Source organism: Vigna angularis, chromosome 2, assembly GCF_016808095.1.
Source record: "Vigna angularis cultivar LongXiaoDou No.4 chromosome 2, ASM1680809v1, whole genome shotgun sequence".
NCBI classification, from domain to species: Eukaryota; Viridiplantae; Streptophyta; class Magnoliopsida; order Fabales; family Fabaceae; genus Vigna; species Vigna angularis.
Window position 1 is genome coordinate 49,291,642 of NC_068971.1, and position 23,094 is coordinate 49,314,735.

The window sequence follows — 23,094 nt, forward strand, 5'->3', positions numbered from 1 at the left end:
CTCTTGATGAGAAAACAAAACAATCAGAATGAGTAACGCACCAAGACATACACACGAGTCACGTGACCATCTACAGTAAAAGGTTGCATCAACAAATAAATGAGATTACCAACCTTGTTGAAATGAAAGTTTAATAACCGTTGAGAATTAAGCACAAGTACAAACGTATCACACAATGGTTATTGTCCATCATCTGCATTCTAATCTAGTTCCGCAGCTACAAATGTATCAATTTCAGTAAGCCGACAGTTCTATAGCAATCTAATCTAGTTCACAATATGAACGATTTCAGCAGGGTACAAAACAATGGAAGCATATTTTTTTCAGCTAGTGTTACGCCTTGTATCAAAATAGCACCGCCAAGAAAGCAATTGAATTTACCGGGCGGCAAGGGTTACAGAATGCGCATCATTACGAAGGGGAAAAGGTTCTATTTGACAACTAACAAAAAAAGGCCATGGAAGGAAAGCCCTAGTATGCGTTTTACTATAACCACCTAACCATGTCACATTCAGGACATGATGGACGAAGTAATACGTATCTTCTTTGTACTCTAACCAAGAATTGTTTTTATCTTTGATTTCTGATCCTCCGTTAGTGACGTGGGGAATAGAACCTCAAAAGTGACGTAAAGATCTCCCTTTTTGTTGTTCATATGCAATGGCATACCCTCCCCTTTGAACTTCCTCACCTGCTTTGGTTTTGTGATTTCCTGAGGAGTCAAAATAATTCTGTCAATTGTGTTCCTCACATACACACACACACACCAAAACCAATTAGGAGCTGACGCAAGCATATTTCTTCCTCACCTTTGTGCCTATGTTCACCAGATGCTCATCTAGGTGTGTAATGGTCTTCTCAAAACCAACAAGGGCTTGAACCTGAAGAAGATTCATTTACAATGTAAATATTTAAGGATGCCAATATCCGAGAGAGCAGTTACCGGTTCGCAAAATCAACAAATGTCTTTATTTCAAATAAGCCGTGCTAACCAGTAGTAACTACTTTCAACTCAAGCAATTGATATGCATATCACCAAGGGCAATACTTACCAGAGTTATAGTGACAGTAGTGTGCAAGTCATTGCCTTCTCTTCTAAAGAGATCATGTGGTGCAGTACGGATACGAAACTGTTCAATCATATGAATTGTTAACACCCTGCATACCCAATAAAATGGATACCGAAAGTGACAAGTTACTAACCCTTAAATCTCCAGATTCTCCATCAATTATTGGCTCACCATCCTCATAAAACAGCACCTCCTGTGAAAGGACAATAACTTGTAAATCTACTGTCTTCATTTGTCAAAGTATTAAATTTGAAAAAAAAAATCAGAAAAAAAAAACGGGAAGCTTCCCCTGATCACAATCCAAATACATCATTTAATTGCAACATAACACTCGTAGAGCACAGAGGAAAATAGAGAAATGGGAAGTTTATTGTTAGCATTCCTTTTTATTGTACAGTCAGCAGAAGTGGAAAATAGAGAAGGGGTACAGACAGCGAACATAAACAGCTAAATCTTTTGACTCCTTGGTGATAGGTAAACAGAAAATCCTTAAAATTGAAACTCGACCTTCTCACATTTCAAATTTCACCGTTTTTTATTTTCACGTTATTACTACAGTTTCCCTCATGCATAACAATGTCAGTTGGTTCAAGTAGCTAAATCCACGTAGTGGACAAAGGTTGTGGCTGTTGAAGTTGTATATCTTAACATTCACTTAGACTTTAATTGTAGAAAAGTTCCCGAAATATAACCAAAAAATTAGAAAAAAAGAATGTATCCACGATAATTTAGAAGCATTGATGATATTGTCCATGAGGATTATATATGTACTAGGTGACCGAAAAAGCTGATTTTATGGATTTAGAATTTTAAGCTTATGATTATTTTTCAACAGATTCTTTTTCTCTAAAACATGTTAACTCCAAATTACCCTCATTTCCTGACATCTTTTTCTCGTGCAACTTCATACATACCCCCTTTGGTAGTTTACTATAAAAACTGACTTTTTTATTGTATCCGAACAAAATTAATTATCTCAAACTAATTTTTCAGCAAGCTTACACGAGCAAAAATTAATTCTGATTATAATCAATTATAGAAATAACTATTCATTAAAATAATTTAATTTTCAAAATGATCTCAAACACTACAAATGTACAAATAGGTATAGTGATTATCTTCAGTTCAAGTGAAACAAAAACAGAGAATTTAAATACTACTGTGTGTAATTCACGCTAAAATGTTCCATTCTAAGTAGGTTCTAATTTAAAACGAAAATTGGAATTATAATGCCCTTAGTCTTCACAATTTAGATATAGTACTCATGACTGGATACTCTATAGTTCATGGTAGACAGATTTTACGAAAATGTAATATGACATTGTATGCATACTTAAGTTTGTGTATACACTTTAAAATATTACCTGTCCATCTTGCATGCCTTTCTCAATATCAACTGTGACGAAATACCCCTCCCTTACGTATTTGACATTAGGACATTGCTCACAAACCTGGACAGGCAAATGCAGAAATATGAGTTAAAATTTTCCACATATGGCAACAGGATTAAGAGAAACCTGCACAATCCCTCCCCAAACACATGAACAACAGGTAGACATTTCACAATCACACCAGTAAATCTCATGAAACACAAAATCAGTGTGTTAGCAATATATAGGCATCTCTAAAAACTGACAGGGGTAAAGAAAAATGTCTTCCTGTAAACATTCTCAGATGCGCTCTTTACCTGCTCTGTCATTTGTTGAAACATCCCAGGCCCAATTTGCTTGTGATAAACCTCATTTCTACAGTTACATCGTCTTTTCCCAGGTGCTGACTTTAGTACATTCTTTTCCCTCCAAACCTGAATTGAAATGCAATGGCCATATCAAGAGAAATAACAACCAAATAACTTTAAAATTCAATATGTCACTGATGCATGATTAAGTCATTAAGTAACTGATCAAATTTCTCCAATGAATAATATCTATTGTGACAGTTTAAACTATGCCTGATAAGAGGTAAAAGTGCTTCTTCGATGAATATATTTAACTGCATAAGACAGAATATAAGTATCTAAGATGAATTGGAGAAGCAAATTAAGAAAAATCTACAAGAATGTCAGTAGCCATGTGTATGTGGAATATGTCGCATGGCATGACCATTAGATGCACGAGGCTGAGCTTGATGTAAGTTTCAGCTCTCAACTATTAGTTGCAGCTCACTTTATTCCTAATTTTCTAATGGCAGGTGTAGCAAAATAAAAGTGTACTTTGGCGATACCATGTTTCACATGAAAATTAACTACAAAATCTTGGACCTCTTCCATGTCCATTTATATTCTTAGAATAAAAAATGTAGCTGAAATTCAACAAGGGCAAGTGGCACACAAACACATCAGATATATAGAATTAATGTGTATTCAGAGTCAGAACAGTAACTAGACGTGGCCTCACCTTCAAGGTACCCCCCATGTACAAATCTTCAAGTGTTGCATCCAATTCAACAACCACGTCATCTCCTTTTACAATTTTCTCTTCTTCCTCCATCGATCCTCCACCAAAGAAACTAAAACCAACAATTAAGTTTCAGTGTCACTCACAAAACAAAGCTCAGGGCCCATGCTATAACACTAAACACACAATTATGGCAGAATAAATACACATCCATGGTTCAGAATTGTTGTCAGCAACGGTGCTTTGCCCAATCACAACAGCCAGTAGGTGCAGTTTAATTTTTGTTGACATAAATGGCCGCAACATAGACACAATTGAGTCTAGCAAATCCTTAGCATTGTTCAATTTCACTTGTTTATCAAAATAGTAACAAAGATTTAGATTTTAATCTCCTACTTTAATTCCTAAGAGTCAATAATAAATGCATGGGTGAGAGGTCATGTGGAATGTTGACGGAATTTAGAAGGCACCTCATGGTAGTACACGGAAAAGACGTGTGATATATTATTGCATAATTGTAAAATAATACACCAGTAATTAGAGTAATTGTGAAATTCTTATTTTTACTTTTTGATGCAAATATATAATAATCTCACACCGCAACTGCCACAGAACCTACAACCAGGCACGCAATTTAGACCATGCACGCATCCATAACACAGCAATCTGCCTATTTACCGCAATGTAATCCCAGGCCAAAAATCAACGGCTAGATTGAGATTTATAACATAGATCAATATAACCATATAAATGCTCTGATTAGATTATTAGATCGAGTTAGAAAGAATATTATAGAAAACCTGCATATCCTTCCTTAGTTACCTCTGTTGGCCCATTCATGTACTCTTTGTATTTTTTATGTACATATACTAATTCGAGTACAATGATGTCAAACGAAGAAATAGTGACTAATAGCAAAAGAAAACCATGTCGACAGGGATAGATTAAGTACTAATCCAACAAAAGCTATAGATAATGACTTACGTGCTAAAAATATCCTGGAAATTCATTCCACCACCTCCACCTCCACCAGCAGCATGCTGCTTCAAACCCTCCTCACCGTACCTGTCATAAATACCCCTCTTCTCCCTATCCGACAACACTTCATACGCTGCCATTAATAACAAACCAAGGAAGCAACAGAAAACCATTAAAAAACCAACACAGATAGCAATAGCACACCAGATCATGAAAACCAAATCAATATACCATTGTTAATCTCAGCAAATTTCCTGTTCGCTTCTTCATTGCCCGGGTTCTTATCAGGATGATACTTCAAGGCTAGCTTCCGATACGCCCTCTTTATCTGATCGTCCGATGCACCCTTCGACACTTGAAGTATATCGTAATAGCTCTTCCTGCAACAGGTTGAAACAAAAATACACATATATAAGCAAAGTGTAATGCAGAACAAATTAAGTGTACGTTGGAGTTTAAAGGAGAGAAAGAGAGTACCCAGCAATGGCACTAAGAGAATAGCAGAGAGCGCACAGAAGGAACAAGAGATTGACTCTTCGATGCGCCATGAAGAGATTTGGATCTCTCCGAAAGGGAATTTTAATTTTAGGGCTCTGCAATGGTCCCTCGGATCTCGTTGGAATCGGAATAAAAATTGAGGGTTAGGGTCTGGGAATTCGTGTTTAAGGATTATTGCGCTTGTAATGCGTTGCGTATGTATCGTGTATGTGGGTGGTGTTTCTATCTTGCAGTGGCGGACCTGAAAGTGATTCCGCCAAGACTTGACTACGGAGTATGGAGTCGACAATACGCTTTGCTTTGCAACGTGTTCGTTTCAAAACTGGCCAATCACCGTGAGCCTTTAGTTGTTCCTACCAATCATAGCTCTCCACGTAGATTTCCCCATTCACGCGTTTCATTCCCTTCCTAACGTCCAGGAAACTCCCGTAAATTGGAAATTCACAAAATTGCCATTCAGCTTTTTGGGCTATTTTATTGTTGTGCTATTAGCCCAATTAAAGGCTACTAAACGGGATCAGCTATTCACACTACAGTTTCCTCTTTACACCACCCTTATTTTATCTAATGGGAGGTAGACCTTTACAGACATATTTGAACGAGTTTATTTAAACCCACAAACTGAATCAAAATTGTAAAAGTGGATTTGAATTACATTTTTAGTGACTTAAATTTATTTAATATTTTCTTAAACTAAAATTGAAATAAGGTAAAAATAGACAATGGATATTACCTTGAAGTTGATAATTTTTATATTAATATCATATTCACATATTTTTATAAAATCGTACTTAAAAATTAGAGTAACAAATCCATCATGCACCACTCTCAGATTCAAATTAAATTAAATTATCTCGAATGTTTCATTTTTACAAAATCAGAAGGAAGGTCCATTAGTTGTTCGCAGATATTTAATTTTTTATAACTTTAAATACATATAGGGAGGAAGATATTTAGACACTTTATTTTTAAAATTAAAATAACCATTTTTGAAATAGTATTTTCAAAGTAATCACTTTTTTGAAAAGTGATGGTAAAAAAATGATTATTTTGAAAATAAACGTATTAGACAAACACATAAGAAAACAAAAATCCACGTAGTTTATTAGGCAAGCAAATATCTAAAAAAAAAATAAACACAGCAGAAAATGGTTAAAAGTCATATCTTTAAAAAAAAACAACTTAAGATTATCAATACAGTTACACATACAAAAATAATTACTTTACAAACATCGTTATAGTCATTATATGAGTTTAGTATGTGAAATGTTTGTGAAAAATACCATGTTAGTATGTGAAAATAATTCTCGTTATAATAGTTGTGAATAGATAAGTTTAGTATCACTTATAATCAAGCCATAAAATTCACTTAATCACCACAACGAAAGGCATCCATACGGAACTAAAAGATATAAAATAGTTATAAATAAGTATAGTAAAGATTAACTGTTCTAAAATATTGAAAAATAAATTAATGATCAAGAAGTATAAAAAGTTAGTCTAATATATCATACAATACGTTCCTTAAGTCGAGCTACTATAGTTAAATGCTTTATACAAACATGTATTTGTAAAATATTATAAAACATAACAAATTTATATTAGTTCATACGTTATATATAGTAATCATGTTCACGAATATATTTCGTTTTCTTTTGTCTTTATCTTGTTTTCAACCTTATCTTCATATACTTAAAAGATTTTGTTTCAACGTCACAAATCAAGTTCTACTATTAATCATTCATAGCTGAATTCGAGAATCCTATCAGGTTTATTGAGGAGAAAAATCATTGAAGATACATAACATTAATGAGATATGAATTCAAACACATAAGAAATTGATGTTACTTTACCCCCAAAATTCAAGACAATGGGTTAATGAGTTTTCACTGTTATATGGTACTCCACTTTCTCAGTTTTACTCAATGTGAAACTTAGACTCACACTTGAACACCGTGTGAGTCTAAGTCCCACCGTGGATGACATAAACACCTTAGACGTGTGCATGTTGTTTGATCAGGAGATGAGATTCGCAAATATTTTGGAGGCTCCTTTCATTAGTTTTTATGCACTCACAATGTTAAAGTAAGAATAAAGACTAATAGAGCAAATAACTAAAAAGGTTAGAGTGCAACTTTATGATGAAGTCATTAAGCAAGTGACTGAAAGGGTTATGCGTCAACTTCAGTAGCAGTTCGAAAGTTATAGTATTCGTCCGTAAGTATCTCTTCCACCAGAACCTTTTGTACCTCTGGTGGATAAAACTCACAATCATTTTATGTTAAGTTATGAATTGAAAAATTGTTCTTTAATAAAATAACATTAACATTTACTTTGATAGGTTGAAACATAGATAAGAGTTGTTCAACCATTCCAGGGATGACACGAACGACCCTTATCCATGTCAGCTATATGTTTTGGATGATACAATGAGGATAATGTCAGTTATAATAAAATATTCAAAGAGAGTATTCTAAATAAAGTATGAAAGCACAATGTCAACTAAATTTAAAAAATTAAGATTAAATAATATAATTTGTCTCATTTTCTAAAAAAATCTCAAATCGGTATCGTTTTTTGATATATCTATGTTTGGTCTTTATTTTAAAAATTGTGATACAATGAGATCTTTCTTTTTCCAATGTATTAACATAACATATCATTCATGTTTTATTTTTTACTTTTTAAAATTGTTTTTACTTTTATTTTTTATTTTTAAAAAGAAAAGTAAAAATATGTTGCGTGTCAAGTTGACGACGTGTCACGTGATAGTAGATGTGCAGTGGTAGTGTCACATATCGTTATTATTTTAATCTTAATTTAGTCTCTGTATTATTATTTTGTTTCAATTTAGTCTAATTTTTTTAAATGAAGTAATTTTGTCATTTTTCAAATCAAAACGAAATTTATATTTTTTATAAATGTTATACAAATATTTTTATTAAAATTAATTCTTTTATTAAATATCTTTAACAAGATTAAATTTATTTATAGTTATATTTTATATCAAATTTTATTTTAATTTATTTTCAAATTTTAAATTTTTGTATAAATGTTAAACAAATTGAGACATATAAAAAAAAAGTGTACCAATTTGAGATTCTTACAAAAAAAATTGAAGTAGAAAGCATAAATAGTATATTTACTTAGACGGAGACAATAAGTTGGAGAAAAGAAAGAATGAATAAATGATTTAAGGAAAGAAAGAGCAATATGATGCAAAGAAAGTAGTCACACGACACCACCGTAACAACGTTGCAAAATAGGATAGGATCATTTGTGGCTCAACATGTAGATAAGAGAAAAAAAAACAAAGAGAATCACTTTGCAACTTGTTTTATGATACATTTTCTTGGTTGGATTTACTCGTTGAGAGACACAAATTTACGGTGTTGATTGATGTTCTTTTTCAGCAATTTAAGGGTGAGGGGAAAAGGAATTTGTGAGATGCACTATTTTTCCAATCTCACTTGAAATGAGGTTTTATCATATTGCTCTCGTTAAAATCACGTTGATTATGGGTGCATTGTTAAGCTTTTCAGTGGTGGGAATCAGTTCTGGTTAAAATGAGACTGATTTTGTGATTATTTGATTTAACAAAGGGAAAGAAAATTCGATTCTGAGTGGAGTGAAATTGATTCCTATGATTTGAGTGGTGAGAAGGAATCGGTTTTTATTATAGAATAATTGATTCCCGTTAATATATATATATATATATATATATATATATATATATATATATATATATATATATATATATATATAGGAGTGAAAAAATAAATTAAAAATTTTCAATGATTGAGATATATACTTTTTGCTAAACTAGAAACATGATACCCATCTTAGTTTCCACGACCTTGATACAAACATTATCAACACTAATAAAAATATGTGTTGTATATGTTCATGAAACCAAAACAAAGACAAAAAACAATTTTCATATTAAAAAAGTTAATAAAATCCCGTGAATGTAAAAAAATTTGCAAAGAAAAAGTATATAATATTTATATAATAAGTAATAATAATAATAATATCATATTATTATTAAATAATACTGTTAAGAATAAATAATAACAATAATATATTAATTTTAACATAAAGCTAAAATCACAATTTTACATTTTAATTTATTAAAATTTTAATTTTTTATATATCAGATAAGACCTTTAAGAAAATTTATCTTAAAATTATTTATTTTCACTTTCAAATCTTTTAAAAAATTACAAAAATATAATTTTTAAATCCATTCAAATTTATTTATTTATTCTCGTATTCTTATTCCTAAGTGAACATATTTAGGATAGCATAACTATAATAAAATACTATTATTTTTAACACTTAATAAAAAAATCATTTTTTATAAATATTAAAACATATTTAAATGTAGATTGTGAAATAATATATGTAATATGAAAAAACATTTTTCTAATTATAATATGAGGACATATATTTTCTCACATTCATCACGTCAATTTAAAGGATTCGATCATTTAACTTTTGACAATTATCTTGTTTTAGAATAGGATAATGATACTTTGATAACATATATTTGACAACATTTTAATACTTTGTACGTGTTATTTTGTGATTGATCCATGTTATTTTTTATGAATTATTATTATTGATTGTGAAATAATTTTGGACCAATCACAAATAACAAGATAATATTAAAATGTTGTAAAAAAAATATTTTCAAAGTATCTATTTATTTTGAATAACACTATCAAACAATGATTTGAAGTAATGAATAGCAGTGAAATATTCCGTAAAAGGACACCTAAAGTAATATAAAAAAGAAGTGAATAGAAAAAACGTAATGGAAAAACTAATAATAGCATAAGATTAGAAATTGATGGAGACATTTCTTACCTCATTAAATTTGAAATAGTGGCGTTGTAAAGCAGAGGGAAGCAAAATCAGTAGTTAGTAGCACAATAAATAAAAAAGTAAATGAAGGGCTATACATTAATGAGGAAGATGGAATGCTCCGTCAGTCGAGGCTCATGTCCCTCGACGGTGGGGAAGCCACGACTGTGCCACTCAGACACACTCAACGTGGTTCCTCTTCCACCGCTGATATAAATCTCTTTCTAAAGCCCCACTTCCCCCCAACAAATATATACTACATATAATAAATATTAAATATATTTTAATATTTTAAATTTAACGCTAAATTAAATTTTTAATTTTAATAATACGAACATAAATTTTAATACTTTTAAATTTTTTTATATATTTTAACCTCAAACTTTAAAATATATATAATTATTTTAATTAAATTAAATTAAACTATTTTAACATATCAAAAATATTTTTTAATGAATATTATAACATGAATGTGTCAAAAATATACATAACTTAAATTTAATATAAAAAGTGTTTGATATGTCAATACAATTTATTATAGATATAATTAAATTAAATTAATTTTATTTATTTATTTTTAAAATTTGATAACAATGTTTTAAGAAAAATTCAAATTCACATTAAAATTCAAAAAATATATTTAACCTTAAATAAATTATTAAACTATGAAAAAAAATAAAAATAAAAATACTGAAAATGTTTAACAGATTTTACAATGTTATTATTTTACGATTAAATTTATAAATTAAAAACTTAAAATATATATGTTTAGAAGTCTCACATAAATTATAAATACAGTAAATTTAGAGTGTATATATAATTATAAAGTTTATCTTATAAATCAATTTTATAAAATTTAGTTAGATTTAAAATTTATTTATTAATATAATATTAAAATTATAATTTAAAATTTATTTTAAAGATTTTTTATTTGTTAAACATATAATTTTATCTATTATCAAATTATTATTGAATCATTTGTTAACATCTAATTTTATCTTTAAAAATTAATTTAAAAAGAAAATTAATTTATATTCTAACATAAAAAAATATATTAAAAATGTTATATAACTAAAATTAAAATTAATTTAAAAAATATATAAATATTAAATTAATTTAAAATTCTTTAATTCTTAACATAAGCAGACAAAGACTTTATATGAGCTAATATATTTTTAATCTTTCTATTTTTGTCTGGGGTCACCTTTCTCCTGCCTAGAGTCTGCTGCCCCTACCCTACCCTTTTTAAATAAGTTGTGCTGCTAACTGCAGCATTTGCTATTATCACAGAACCGCCACAATAAGGTGATACATTAAAAAAACTGAAACATGCATACACGCACACCCACTAGTGCCAGCACAATTAAAATCAAGTGAAAGAGGTAGCTTCTGCAGAACTCAGATATGGGAAGGGCTCCTTGTTGTGAGAAGGTGGGAATGAAGAAGGGGAGGTGGACGGCGGAGGAAGATGAGATTTTGACCAAGTACATTCAGGCCAATGGAGAAGGTTCTTGGAGGACGTTGCCAAAAAATGCAGGTACAAAACTAATTAATGCCACAACTATTATACATATATACTTTGCTTTTCTGGGTACCTTTTTGTTGACTGTGACCTTCCAGCTATAATTATTCTACAAGCCTCTAATTTTCAGCCATGGATCGAATCACTTTTTCTCTGACTGCCATTTACACTTTTGGGTTGTGCAGGATTGTTAAGATGTGGGAAAAGTTGCAGGTTAAGGTGGATTAACTATTTGAGAGCTGATCTAAAGAGAGGAGACATTTCTCTCGAGGAAGAAAACACCATTGTCAAGTTGCATGCTTCGTTAGGCAACAGGTTAGTTTCCAGATCATTCTCATGCTCATTTCTCAGATTAAAGCCACTTCTTTTCCGTCAAATTTAAACTTCATAAAACTCCTACTTTTAAACGTTATAAATGTTTCAAAATTAACATAACCATTTCTTCTCCATACATCTCACTCATTCAATAGACAAAATGTATTTCTAAGCACAAAAGCACCTCAAACTAATGCAGCATGTCAGTCTTACTAATCAAAATTTTATGAATATTGCTCTTTGTTTTCTTTTTCTTTTCATTTGCGTGATTACACAAACTTTCTTTTAAACAAATTTACTAAATCAACCAAATAGCGGCTTGGTTGAAACGAGAACTGTGAGAAAGAGACTTCGACAACAATTCCTGTAGAGGTTTTTTCATTAAGCCTAAGTTAGACAGACTTTATTAAAAAACAAATTGACTATATCAACCTATTACTGTCTTGTTTATTTTTTTTTAATGAAAATTAATGTCTTGTTTATATGAAATGGAAAAAGAGAGAAAGAGACCGTGATAGCAATTATTGTAAAAGTTGTTTTCATTTATTTAATTTAGGGAAACTTTATTTAAAACAATTTACCTAATCGGCCCATTAATTCTTCGTTTAACTGCAAAGAGACGGGAGGAAGAAAAAAAAAAGACTTGGATAACAATATTTGTAAAATTATGTTAAAAGAAAAAAAAAACTATGGTATGTTTGGATAATATAAGAGAAAATAGAGACATGAAAATATAGATAATAGTATTATTGTTTGATTAATAAATAAAGGAAAATATTTTACTTTTGTGTACTAAAGAACTATACAATTTTTTTCAGCTTTTTTTTATTAGAAGTTCTCTTCTTTTTTCTTTTTCCTTTCCAACCCTAAAGTAAAAGTAATTTTTGTTCATAAATGAACTTATTTTAAAAATAATACACAAATAAACTCTTCATAATTATGTTGATATAATTGTAGAATGGTTTATTATTCATAAATTAGACATTGAATGTTATGAAATCGAATTCTGACGTCTGAGCAACATTTATACGTAAAAAATCTGAATATAAGAAAATTATCTATTTAATAAAATTTAGAAAAGTTTATTTGTGTAATTTAAAAAAAATGTTTGGAAAAAATAATCTTGCATCTCTTGCACTAAATATTATATATAGATAAATAACATAGTCCATGTACTTTATACTTCAAAATTTTTCACTTTCCAATAACAATTTATTAACTATTGTCTCAGCCTTGACTACAGTTTTAGTTATTTTTAATCAAAATTAATTGATGTTCTCATTTTTTAAAAGTAGTATTATTTATTTTATTTCTAATTTATCCCCAGATAACTTTTATTTGTAATACATTAATTGTTTTTATTGTGTATTTAAAAAATTTAAGTCGTACTTATTATGGACAGAGGTATTATTATAAAAATAATAGTAAAGAAATAAAAAGTATTTTTTTCTTCTTAAAAATACCAATTCTATAATATCAATGTATCACCATATTTTTTAATTAATGAGATTCACTCTTTTTTGTGGTACTAATTGACAACACCAAATATTTTGACAAATTTAAACCAACATATTAATTTTAATATTTTTTCTTTAATTACTAAAATTACTTAATTCAACTAACATTTTAAGTTATATATTTTATTTTAATTTAATTTTAATTAGGTGTTAAATTACTCATAAATTTATGTATTTTTACTTTATTTTCTTTTAATTTTTTTACTCTGTTGAGTAATTAAAATATTCATTTATTTTTCATTTAAGTTTTTAGTGTTTTTTGTTAACCGTGAAAGGTGATTGTTCTCTTGTCTTCTTATCTATCTTAATGGTCTCCTTAAGAAATATGAAATTATGATTAAATATATGAAAAAAAAAATATGAGAAACATGGTTACCCAAAAAAATTTCATATTCATTTATTTTAATTGTCTCCTTAAGAAATATGAAATTGTGATTAAATATAAAAAACAAATATCAGAAACATGTTATCCAAAAAAAAAAATCATTTTTCTTATGTGAATAGCAAAATTAGATAATATAACAACCATATCATGAATTTTTAGATACTTAATACAGTAACAAAATTTAACAGAAACTTAATTAAAAAATATCTAAAAATTTATATTTTTTCATAAATTTGAAACTTAATCCATCCTTTATTTTGTCTGAGAGAAATATTAGAAGATGTTTCTTGATAATTTATGACATTCTCTAATATTAGCCACTTAAAGTTCATTGAAACATACAAATTTAGAAACAATTAATAGAGATATATAAATCTTATTAGTTTAATTATTTATTTAGTCCACTTCGTTGCACAAAATTACGAAGAGATGTGTTAACATTTCACATTCTGGAAACTTCATCTATCAACATGTATATATATATATTTTCTTATTAATTTTATCATATTTTCCATGTGAATTTCACTTCACATAATTCAAAGAGATCATTAGTAATAGCTGTATGAGTTGGTGAACTTCAGGTGGTCCTTGATAGCAAGTCACTTGCCAGGAAGAACCGACAACGAGATTAAAAATTACTGGAACTCTCACTTAAGCAGAAAAATTTACACTTTCCGAGGCACAACTAATTCCAAACCAGACATCATCACTCTCACTCTACCTCCCAAGAGGAAACGTGGTAGGACAAGTCGCTGGGCCATGAAGAAGAACAAGACATATTGCGCCCCAAAACAAAAGCAACCGCTCTTACCAGCAGTTCCTCTTCCACCAACACCTCCACTTGAGACCGAGAAACATTCATCCACCCATGAGAATACTACTACTCAAGAAGAAGAAAACCTAGTCACTAATGCCATATGGGTTGAGGGTGAGAAAGAAATAATGAACATCTGGGGACCCTATGACGAGGAGGTTATTAATGGGGGAGAGGGGGATCAAGTGTTGAGTTTTGAATCTTTCAACGACATCATGAACAGCTACTGTTCCCAAGCAAGTGGGTGTTGGACCATTTCTGATGAAGGTTACAGTGAGAGCAGTGAAGTGGTTGGGAATAAAACTTGTGACCACACCGTTTTGTCGAGTGGTCGGGAGAAGCAGTGCTTTTGTTCAACCAAGTTTTCTTCTGATTCTGACTTATGCCAAAGCGCCGCGCAGCTGGATCATAAGGATGAGTCTCTGCTGGATCATAAGGATGAGTCTGTGTCGTGGGAGCAGCATCAGAGCCTCCTCTCTTGGCTTTGCGAAGATGAAGATTGGGAGAAGGATTTGCAGAGCGTTGGTGAGATTGATCCTCAGAAACAAAAGGACATGGTTGATTGGTTTCTCTCTTGAGAACACCCTCTTCTGCTTCTCATCATCACTTTAGTTTTGGACCTTAAGGACCAATTTCCCTTTCCTTTTGGAATGTAAAAACTGTAAACATTGAAGGGAATAATATTTTATTTTAGCTTAAATGTGAATACATAGTACTCCTAGTGCATAAAAATTATCTAAGAATGTAGATTCTTGCACGATTACTTGTGGTTATTAATCAAATATAAAACACGTTACAAATAAATAACTAAGAAATAAGAGCACGCCTTAGTATTTATAGTTTTTTTTTTAATTAAAAGAAAGACAATTTTTTGTATTAAAATAGTGCTTGCTATATTTCAAGCATTCATGTAATATCTATTTTTATTAATAAAGTTTTTGTTTTATATATTTATCCTCCTCTTTCAAGGTTAGCACATAGTACAAAGTGAGTAATTTTTTTTTTCTTAAGAAACATTACCAATCTCTAATATTTTCACCAATTAATGAATAGATATTTCATTTACCCACGTTCTTTCCATCCATAAAGTAATTTCAAATTGTATATTTCTTACTTATCAACCTTAAACTTAAACTCCGAATTAATGATATGTAAATTTTACTTAAATCTGAGTCCAATTTTACTCTAGCAATAATTAGTTTAATAATATATCATCAAATAATTACTTTTTTTTTGTCAACAAATTATTTGCAAATAATTATTTTCTTAGCAGACCTAGTCATTAGTATTCTATCTCTTAAACCAATTCTATTGAGACTTGAAGCTCAATGAAATCAGTTCAGAGGACTATATTATAGAAGTTCACCTTAAACTTGAATCCTTAAATACATAATGTGTATTGATTTTATTGTGACAAGGAAAAATTGTGGAGGGTAAAAAGTTTTAAAACAATACTGGTTAGAATGAAATTGAAATTCCTGGCTGGTCAAGAGAACGAAAATCTACTTGCAAAATACTCTTTGACATTCAAATGAATAATTTTTTTTAAAATATTTATGGATACAATGAATATGAATTATTATAACTTAAGAAATATTAATTATATTCATAAGATCAACCCATAAATATATTTTTTCATTGGACTAATATTTACGTCAAAAATATAATAAAAATATAATTAACAATAACACAATGACACCTCATCATAAACAATCATCATAATATCAAATTGAGGAGATTAATTATGCTATTAACATTGTCCCAATAAACATAAATTTAGACTCATCAATAATAAAGAAGCTTAATAAGCCTTATTGGATTACGCTCTATTACATAAAAACAAATATAAATTCACTTTATGTTATAAAAGAAAATATTATAATATTTTACAATTTTTTATTTACCAATAATATTAATTACTTATAGACTGATTTCCTCTGATCAATCATATGCTTATATAGTAAGTATAATCACAATAGATTTTCAGCATATAAACAAAAAGTGTAAACTAAAATAAAGAAATAATATAATCAATTTCAGTAATTAGAAATATTCAAACAATAATTTGTAAATTCAGTTACACACGTGTATATTTTCACCATAATAAAAATATATATATTTATTGACAAATAAAATTCTTTGTTAATAAAAAAATTGCATCGGTAAAGAAACTTCTAAAAAAATATGACGATAAAAAATTCACCAATGAAATGTTTGTTTGTAAATTTATTTTACAAATGACAAGAAGAATTTGGTCGATAATTATTGATAACTATATATTTTTTCGTAATTATTTGTTGATAATTATAAAAAAGATTTATTTATACGTATATATCATCCATACACATTCTCATAATTTTTTTAATTAAATCCATATAAAAACCCAAATATACTATATACTTTATAAAAAAGCTACTACATAAAGATATTAAGCCCACAATTATAAATAGATAGTTCATCATATAATGTAAAGTCTTCTAAAGTAAAAGATTTTTCAAAATTATTTCAAAATTTAAGTGATCGATCATACTAATAAAAGACATTTTTATCTACATCTATGCTATAATTGTGTTACTACTAGATATTAATGATATAGTTATGTATCTTTTTTAACTCATGCGTTATTTTGTGCTCATGTAAAATATATGACCATAGCAACCGGATACCAACTTCATAATAAAGCACGTGAGAATAAGTTAGAGTAATTTAAAATCATATACTAATACTTTTAAGTACTAAGTAAAACTAAAAGATCATATATATGGTTACAAATCATCCATTACCTTTAATACAACATCATACATCTAACACGACCTTTAGAGGATTTGTTATATTAAGTATAATATGAGACCATGCACTTGTCGTACTTATTTTGTCTTTTAAGAATTATAATTATATTATGATTAGGTCACATCTTCTACAAAGGAATATGACCGGGTAAATCTCATGTTTGTAAGATTTGATCCTATTACCACGAGGATCCTTTTCAACTCTCAAACTAAATACTTTTCTCTATATGAATTCAATACTTACATAGTCTCACTTTAATTACGACATCAATACATTCCACACTTAACAAAACATAGTAGTATTCAAATCTTAAGAATCACTACTCTCTCCTTCCATATCATTCATACAAGCTAATGTAAAAGAACATTATTTCAAATTATACAACATTAACATGGTCCACACCTCTTCCTTTTCACATATAATTCATCCATTTATAGTTAAGAATGACACAAAAACTATAAAACTAAGTTTTATCAATTAAACAGGACAATGCTCAACGAACACTTCTTGGTGTCCAACACCAGAAGTCCTTTGAATCCTTAAAAGTAAAAACTCTTGCGACATTCACGGTTAGGTTTCCACACCTAATGTCAAGTTCCTCTAATTTGAGTGTCAAGTGAGTGTCCAATTTATATTATGAACTCAATTGAAAGTTTTTAAATTTATCTATGACTCAAAATTTAATCAAGCCATTAAAAATTATAAAACTATATTTAACAAAAACTAAATGAAACAAAAATAATCTTCACATCACCTAATTAACCTTCACATCACCTAATTAACCTTCACATCACCAAGTTAACAGAAAAATCTAACAATAGAATTCAATTTAAAAATTTTAAACTTTTGAACCATTGACAATAAAATTTATTAAAAATTCAATTGAAATTCAAATTTATCATGAACCCCAAACTTAATTAAATTAAGATATATATGTATTTTTTCACCTTAAGAGTTACTCGATACCTACTTCATAACATAATTATAATTATGTTATAATTATAAATTTTTTTCAAAAATTATAAAATTAACAAAAAAAAATTTCACCTAGGTGAACAAGCATAACATAATTATAAAATTTATTTATAAAATTCAAGTATTATTTTCAAAAGCCGTTTTTTTAAAGTAAGACCATTAATTATCTTTAAATTAATCTTAGTGATATGATAAGCATTTCTCAAAAATAATTTTTTGTAAATGATAAGAATCAAAATGAATTTATCTGCTCACATGTGTAACTATCAAGTTAATCTATATATATTTAATAAATATATGTGAGTGCACAAACAGTAAAATAAATTACAATATAATAAAATGATAAATTAAATACTGAACCGGTAAAACAAAGTAGATTTAACTAATGGTAACAATAATAACAATAAAAAAAGTTTATTTTGATCAACTAACTTTCAAAATCATGCACACCATACAATTTACAAACCCATGACATATAAACAAAATTGCTCTAAAAATATTACTCGACAACGGAGAGCTTACACCAATATACCACACTAATCCGCTGGTCGTCCTTTTCCGTTTTTATCTTTCTCGCACATAAACTTCATGGTCACAACATTTTTCCTCAGTGCTTTTGTTACTGTTCAAATATCTCCTCAAATGTGAGAATATCGTCGACAACTCCTTCCTCAACCTCCTCGATCATCCTCGTTACATCAATTTATGGAAAAACAAAGTCATGAATATACCATCATCGACATCCCCGACATAGAAATAGACCGTCTTCAGAGTAACCAACCAAAACCCCTCAAGGACGAGAAGATGAGCGGTGGCATGCGGTTTCTCAGGGTGGCGCTCCTCGTCATGCGAGGACGTTCCCAAAAGCCAAAGGCGATTCAACAGGTTGGTCAAATCGACGATGGGTCCAAGAGCAGGTGGAAGAAGGTTGTGGGGTCCACTAGGCCCTTGCACCTTCAAAGCAACCAATCCCCTGTTTCTGACTCCGGCAGTTTTTTTCATTTGCCTAAGTGGCCAGCGATGGAATGCAGAGGCAACGCTTCTAATTTTGTGGCGGAGGAGGGGCCTCACTCGGCTTCCCTACCCAGTAGCCGTTACGCTTCGGCTGTGGGGTTGAACGAACTGGTTCAATGTGATGAGGAGAATGTGAAGCAAGAGGTGATCGTGAAGGAGTGCGAGGAACGCATTCATGGAGATGGGGATGAGATGATTGATTCCAAGGCTGAGGATTTCATTACTCACTTCTACCAAGAAATGAGGCTGCAGCGTATGAATACCGTGGATCGTCTTTACGCCGAGCGAAGTCAAAGGTCACTGGGTTGGTAATGATGTGTGTTTCTTCTATACTCAAATCACCCCCTATATATGTATGAAAATAGTGTGCTTCATTTTTTTGTTGGATACTATGTTCATTTGGGATGAATATAATATATGAAGATGGCATGGGAGATGAAGAAATTGATTTCTTATTAGATGGAATTTAATGATACTAAGGAAACTGATTGAAGTGAAGCTTGCTATTGTTTCTTTCTATCATGTTTTATTAAATGAACGAAAAAATATATGCAGACAACCTGAGAGTTGTATACCGATGTGATTAGAATTTATATATATTAAAGGATAAATTTGTAATGAAATGAAATAAAAATTTATTAAATTAATAGCTACGAGAGTGTTAAGTGGGTATAGAAAATAAAAGTGAAAAAAAAAAATAAAACATTAAGTTACGAGAATGTTTCAACTTGGTATCTACATCTCTTATAGCTAAAACATTCTATATTTTTATGTTATATAAAATTTGTTTTACATCCAAAATCATTAATACTAAAAAAATCCTTTATTACTTAATGAAAAGTTTTCAATTTAATTTATATCCTCTAAAAGTATAATTTTTTATAAACTAATTAAAGTCAATTCTAATAATAATAATATCATATAATTTCGTTATAACTCAAGTATTTTACGGATAACATTTAGGATGTGTTTGTTGATAAAGATCGCAGTTGACTTGAGAGGAAAGATAAATGAAAGTTTAAATATGATTTTGTTTTTTAAATTATAACTTTTTTTTTGTTTTCGTTTTTTTATTAAATTTTGTTCTATTCAGTTTTTTTTAGAAAGTTATGAATTTAATTCTTAGTTTTTTTTTTTGAGATGTCAAAGAGTGTGTCATTCTTTAAAATATGTGTATTGTGTCATCACGTCAGCAAGATAGCTCACTAATAAACCGTGTTTCATGTTTTCAGCCTAATAAGGTTGGCAAGACACCTCTATCGTGTCTCCAAGTTAGCAAGACATCCAAATAATTTGGTGATAGAAAGACAGGTAAGGTAATGGAGAACTTGGATACCTTGATGTGAAGTTCAAATATGTCACTAAGGTACATGGAGAACTTAGATCGCTTGGTGGTAAGTCCAAATAGTTCGGTGAAGTCTATGTAGAACTCCAATAGCTCAGATAACATCTTAGTGAGTTCTCTAAACTTTCGAATGAACTATATGAGTTCTCTATGCATTTTACCGGGCTATCTTGATGTCTTACAGGCTATTCGACTATCTTGTCGACATGGTGAAACAGTACACATGTCATGTCGACTTTACCAGACTGGGGACATGACACAATGTTTGTCATCGGATTATCTTGTCAACTTGGAACACAATACATATGTCTTAAACGAATTGGGAATATGACATGCCATTTGCTACGTGAAAAAAAAAATAACGAAGTTGATCATGAAAAGACTGAAACTTTCTAAAATGAGAGGAATGAAAATATAACAAAGAAATGAAAATATGGTTGTTTGGATTAAGAGAAAGATAATAAAAAATCAAACATTTTAGAGAAAAATGTATGAAAGTTTTTGATAGATTAAAAAAAGTTTTAATTATTCATACTAGAAGATGACCATTTTATCTTTGATCATAAATTTAAGTTAAAATAAAATATAATAAGTATAAATTATGTTAAAATGAAATGTTGTTAAAAATAAAAGAAATTCAAAATAATAAAATTGCATTAAAATAAAATGTGAATGTCAAAAATTAAGTTCAAAAATTGACTGAGTGATTAATTTAAACAAAATTATTGTTATTATTATTATTAAAAAGTAAGTTATGATTTAAAATGAGAAAATTAAAATTGAAAAAATATTAAATTAAAATTATATATATATATATATATATATATATATATATATATATATATATATATATATATATATATATATATATATGAAGTCAAAATAAATGTTGCTGATTGCTTTAAATAAATTAAGTAATAATTTAAATTAATGAAATTATTTCAGATTGATATGTGATTGCTTAAAGCTAATACAAATTAAAATGAACTGCAAATACATGGTTTTGACAGTTGAAAAACAAGATGACATAGTGCAAAAGCAGAAGGTTATTATGTAATTTAACATTGACGTGACCTCTTACTATGTTCTTTTCATACATGCACGGATCTGGATGAACTCAATCCTGCAAATTTATCTGCGTGGATTATTGCATAAATCGCTCGTCTAAACTGCTTCAACATCCACTTTTCTTTCTTTCATTTCGGTTGAATAGGTTTCAGAGTACGTGGTTGTTCCGTATTCATTGAATTGTCCAATCCTATTTGAAAACACAATCTATTTCGATGGATTAGTAATTTAGGAGATACTTTCACGTTTAAGTTAGATATTTTTTTCAAAAATTTTTTATTTTATTAAAATAGATCAAGATTATTTTATCTGTATATCAAAATAGTATACTTATAGAACTTGTGTAAACATATTAATTAACTATTAACACAATATATTTTGTGTAAACATATTGATTAATCATTAACGCAATATATTTTTAGATAATCAAACTTAATAATATTGGCTAACTGTTTATAAATAATCATTCACTCAAATAGATATATTTCATATAGTACAATTACACTACATCACTCAAAATGAGCACAATATTTATCATTTGTAAGGTTTGTAAGGTAATAAATGAGAATGATAATAAATGAGAATGACATGTTTGTTTCCTTAAAGGGATTTGTGAGTATTTTAGAGGGATAGGTGAGAAATTCTATTTCTCTACTAGGTGAGTGGAGGGGATGAAAAATGTAACTACAAAATTATTTTTAGTTTTTAGTTCTTAAGAAAATTAGAATTAATTTATTTTTGAAATTTTAGATCAATTTAATCATTCAATTTGAAAATGTATAGATTGAATTATTTTAACAAAATTTTATTAAGTTTAGTTGGATTTCAAATGCATTTTTGTTAGTTAGCATTAAAGTATAAATATGTCAATGTAAATAACTCGAATGTTATGATAAAATGTGTTTAAAATGAGAAATAAAATTAATATATTTTGATTAAAAGGACTAAAGTTAAAAGACTAAATTCAACTAAAGTTTTGAAATAAACTAATTTCAATTTTCATGAATACTTTGAAAATGTTAAATAAACTTATTATTTAGAATTAGATTAATTTCCATTTTCGCTAAATGTTAAAGATAAAAAACACATTTAATTCTAAATACAAGAACAATAATAATGATAAAATATAAAATATTTAAAATTAATATTAATAGAGAAAATAATACAACATCTAAATAAAATACTAATAAAAATTATAATTACAAAATAATTAATAGTAGTATTAATTCTTTTTATAATTAAATATTTAATTGAAAATATTTTTAACTAATCACATTTTATTTTAAATTAATAACACCTATTTTTTATAATAAAATTATTCAGATTTTATTTTAAATTAATTATATTTCATTTTCTATTAATTTTAATTATAAAATAAATAGGTCATGTATCACATAATTTATTAAAATATTTTTTTTATCTACTTCATCCATCAAATAATTCATAAATTTTATAAACTTTACCATTAAATTTCTTTTTTTCTTTTTAACTTAAATCACTTAAAATAACAACTCAACTTTATTCCTATCTTTTTCTTAGAT

At 28.6% G+C, this 23,094-nt stretch overlaps 3 protein-coding genes across 3 annotated transcripts; 2 read left to right on the top strand and 1 right to left on the bottom strand.

Moving 5' to 3' along the window:
* Positions 1-114: 114 nt before the first annotated feature.
* On the bottom strand, positions 115-5,239 carry LOC108329644 (dnaJ protein ERDJ3B). The gene is made up of 10 exons (XM_017563958.2): positions 4,922-5,239; positions 4,676-4,824; positions 4,451-4,577; positions 3,467-3,578; positions 2,758-2,874; positions 2,435-2,521; positions 1,204-1,263; positions 1,053-1,130; positions 810-881; positions 115-712 (listed from the first exon to the last, which is right to left on the bottom strand). Exons 1-10 carry the CDS (start codon positions 4,990-4,992, stop codon positions 554-556), a joined length of 1,032 nt encoding a protein of 343 aa, XP_017419447.1. The 5' UTR covers positions 4,993-5,239; the 3' UTR covers positions 115-553.
* A 5,835-nt stretch (positions 5,240-11,074) lies between these two features.
* Positions 11,075-15,147, top strand: LOC108328638 (transcription factor MYB111). Its single transcript, XM_017562528.2, has 3 exons — positions 11,075-11,345; positions 11,516-11,645; positions 14,129-15,147. The coding sequence occupies exons 1-3, from the start codon at positions 11,213-11,215 to the stop codon at positions 14,937-14,939; spliced, it is 1,074 nt and encodes a 357-aa protein (XP_017418017.1). The 5' UTR covers positions 11,075-11,212; the 3' UTR covers positions 14,940-15,147.
* Positions 15,148-18,786: 3,639 nt separating this feature from the next.
* LOC108327632 (uncharacterized) lies at positions 18,787-19,452 on the top strand. Its single transcript, XM_017561319.2, has one exon. It carries the CDS (start codon positions 18,832-18,834, stop codon positions 19,450-19,452), a length of 621 nt encoding a protein of 206 aa, XP_017416808.1. The 5' UTR covers positions 18,787-18,831.
* Positions 19,453-23,094: the final 3,642 nt, after the last annotated feature.

Excerpts from the sequence above, each read along its gene's own strand:
- LOC108327632 (XM_017561319.2), top strand. The coding sequence starts at position 18,832 with ATGGAAAAACAAAGTCATGAATATACCATCATCGACATCCCCGACATA.
- LOC108328638 (XM_017562528.2), top strand. The coding sequence starts at position 11,213 with ATGGGAAGGGCTCCTTGTTGTGAGAAGGTGGGAATGAAGAAGGGGAGG. Across the intron at positions 11,346-11,515 it reads GACGTTGCCAAAAAATGCAG|GATTGTTAAGATGTGGGAAA; the intron begins GTACAAAACTAA and ends TGGGTTGTGCAG. Across the intron at positions 11,646-14,128 it reads CATGCTTCGTTAGGCAACAG|GTGGTCCTTGATAGCAAGTC; the intron begins GTTAGTTTCCAG and ends GGTGAACTTCAG.
- LOC108329644 (XM_017563958.2), bottom strand. The coding sequence starts at position 4,992 with ATGGCGCATCGAAGAGTCAATCTCTTGTTCCTTCTGTGCGCTCTCTGC. Across the intron at positions 2,875-3,466 it reads ACATGGGGGGTACCTTGAAG|GTTTGGAGGGAAAAGAATGT; the intron begins GTGAGGCCACGT and ends ATTTCAATTCAG. Across the intron at positions 713-809 it reads TGGTGAACATAGGCACAAAG|GAAATCACAAAACCAAAGCA; the intron begins GTGAGGAAGAAA and ends TTGACTCCTCAG.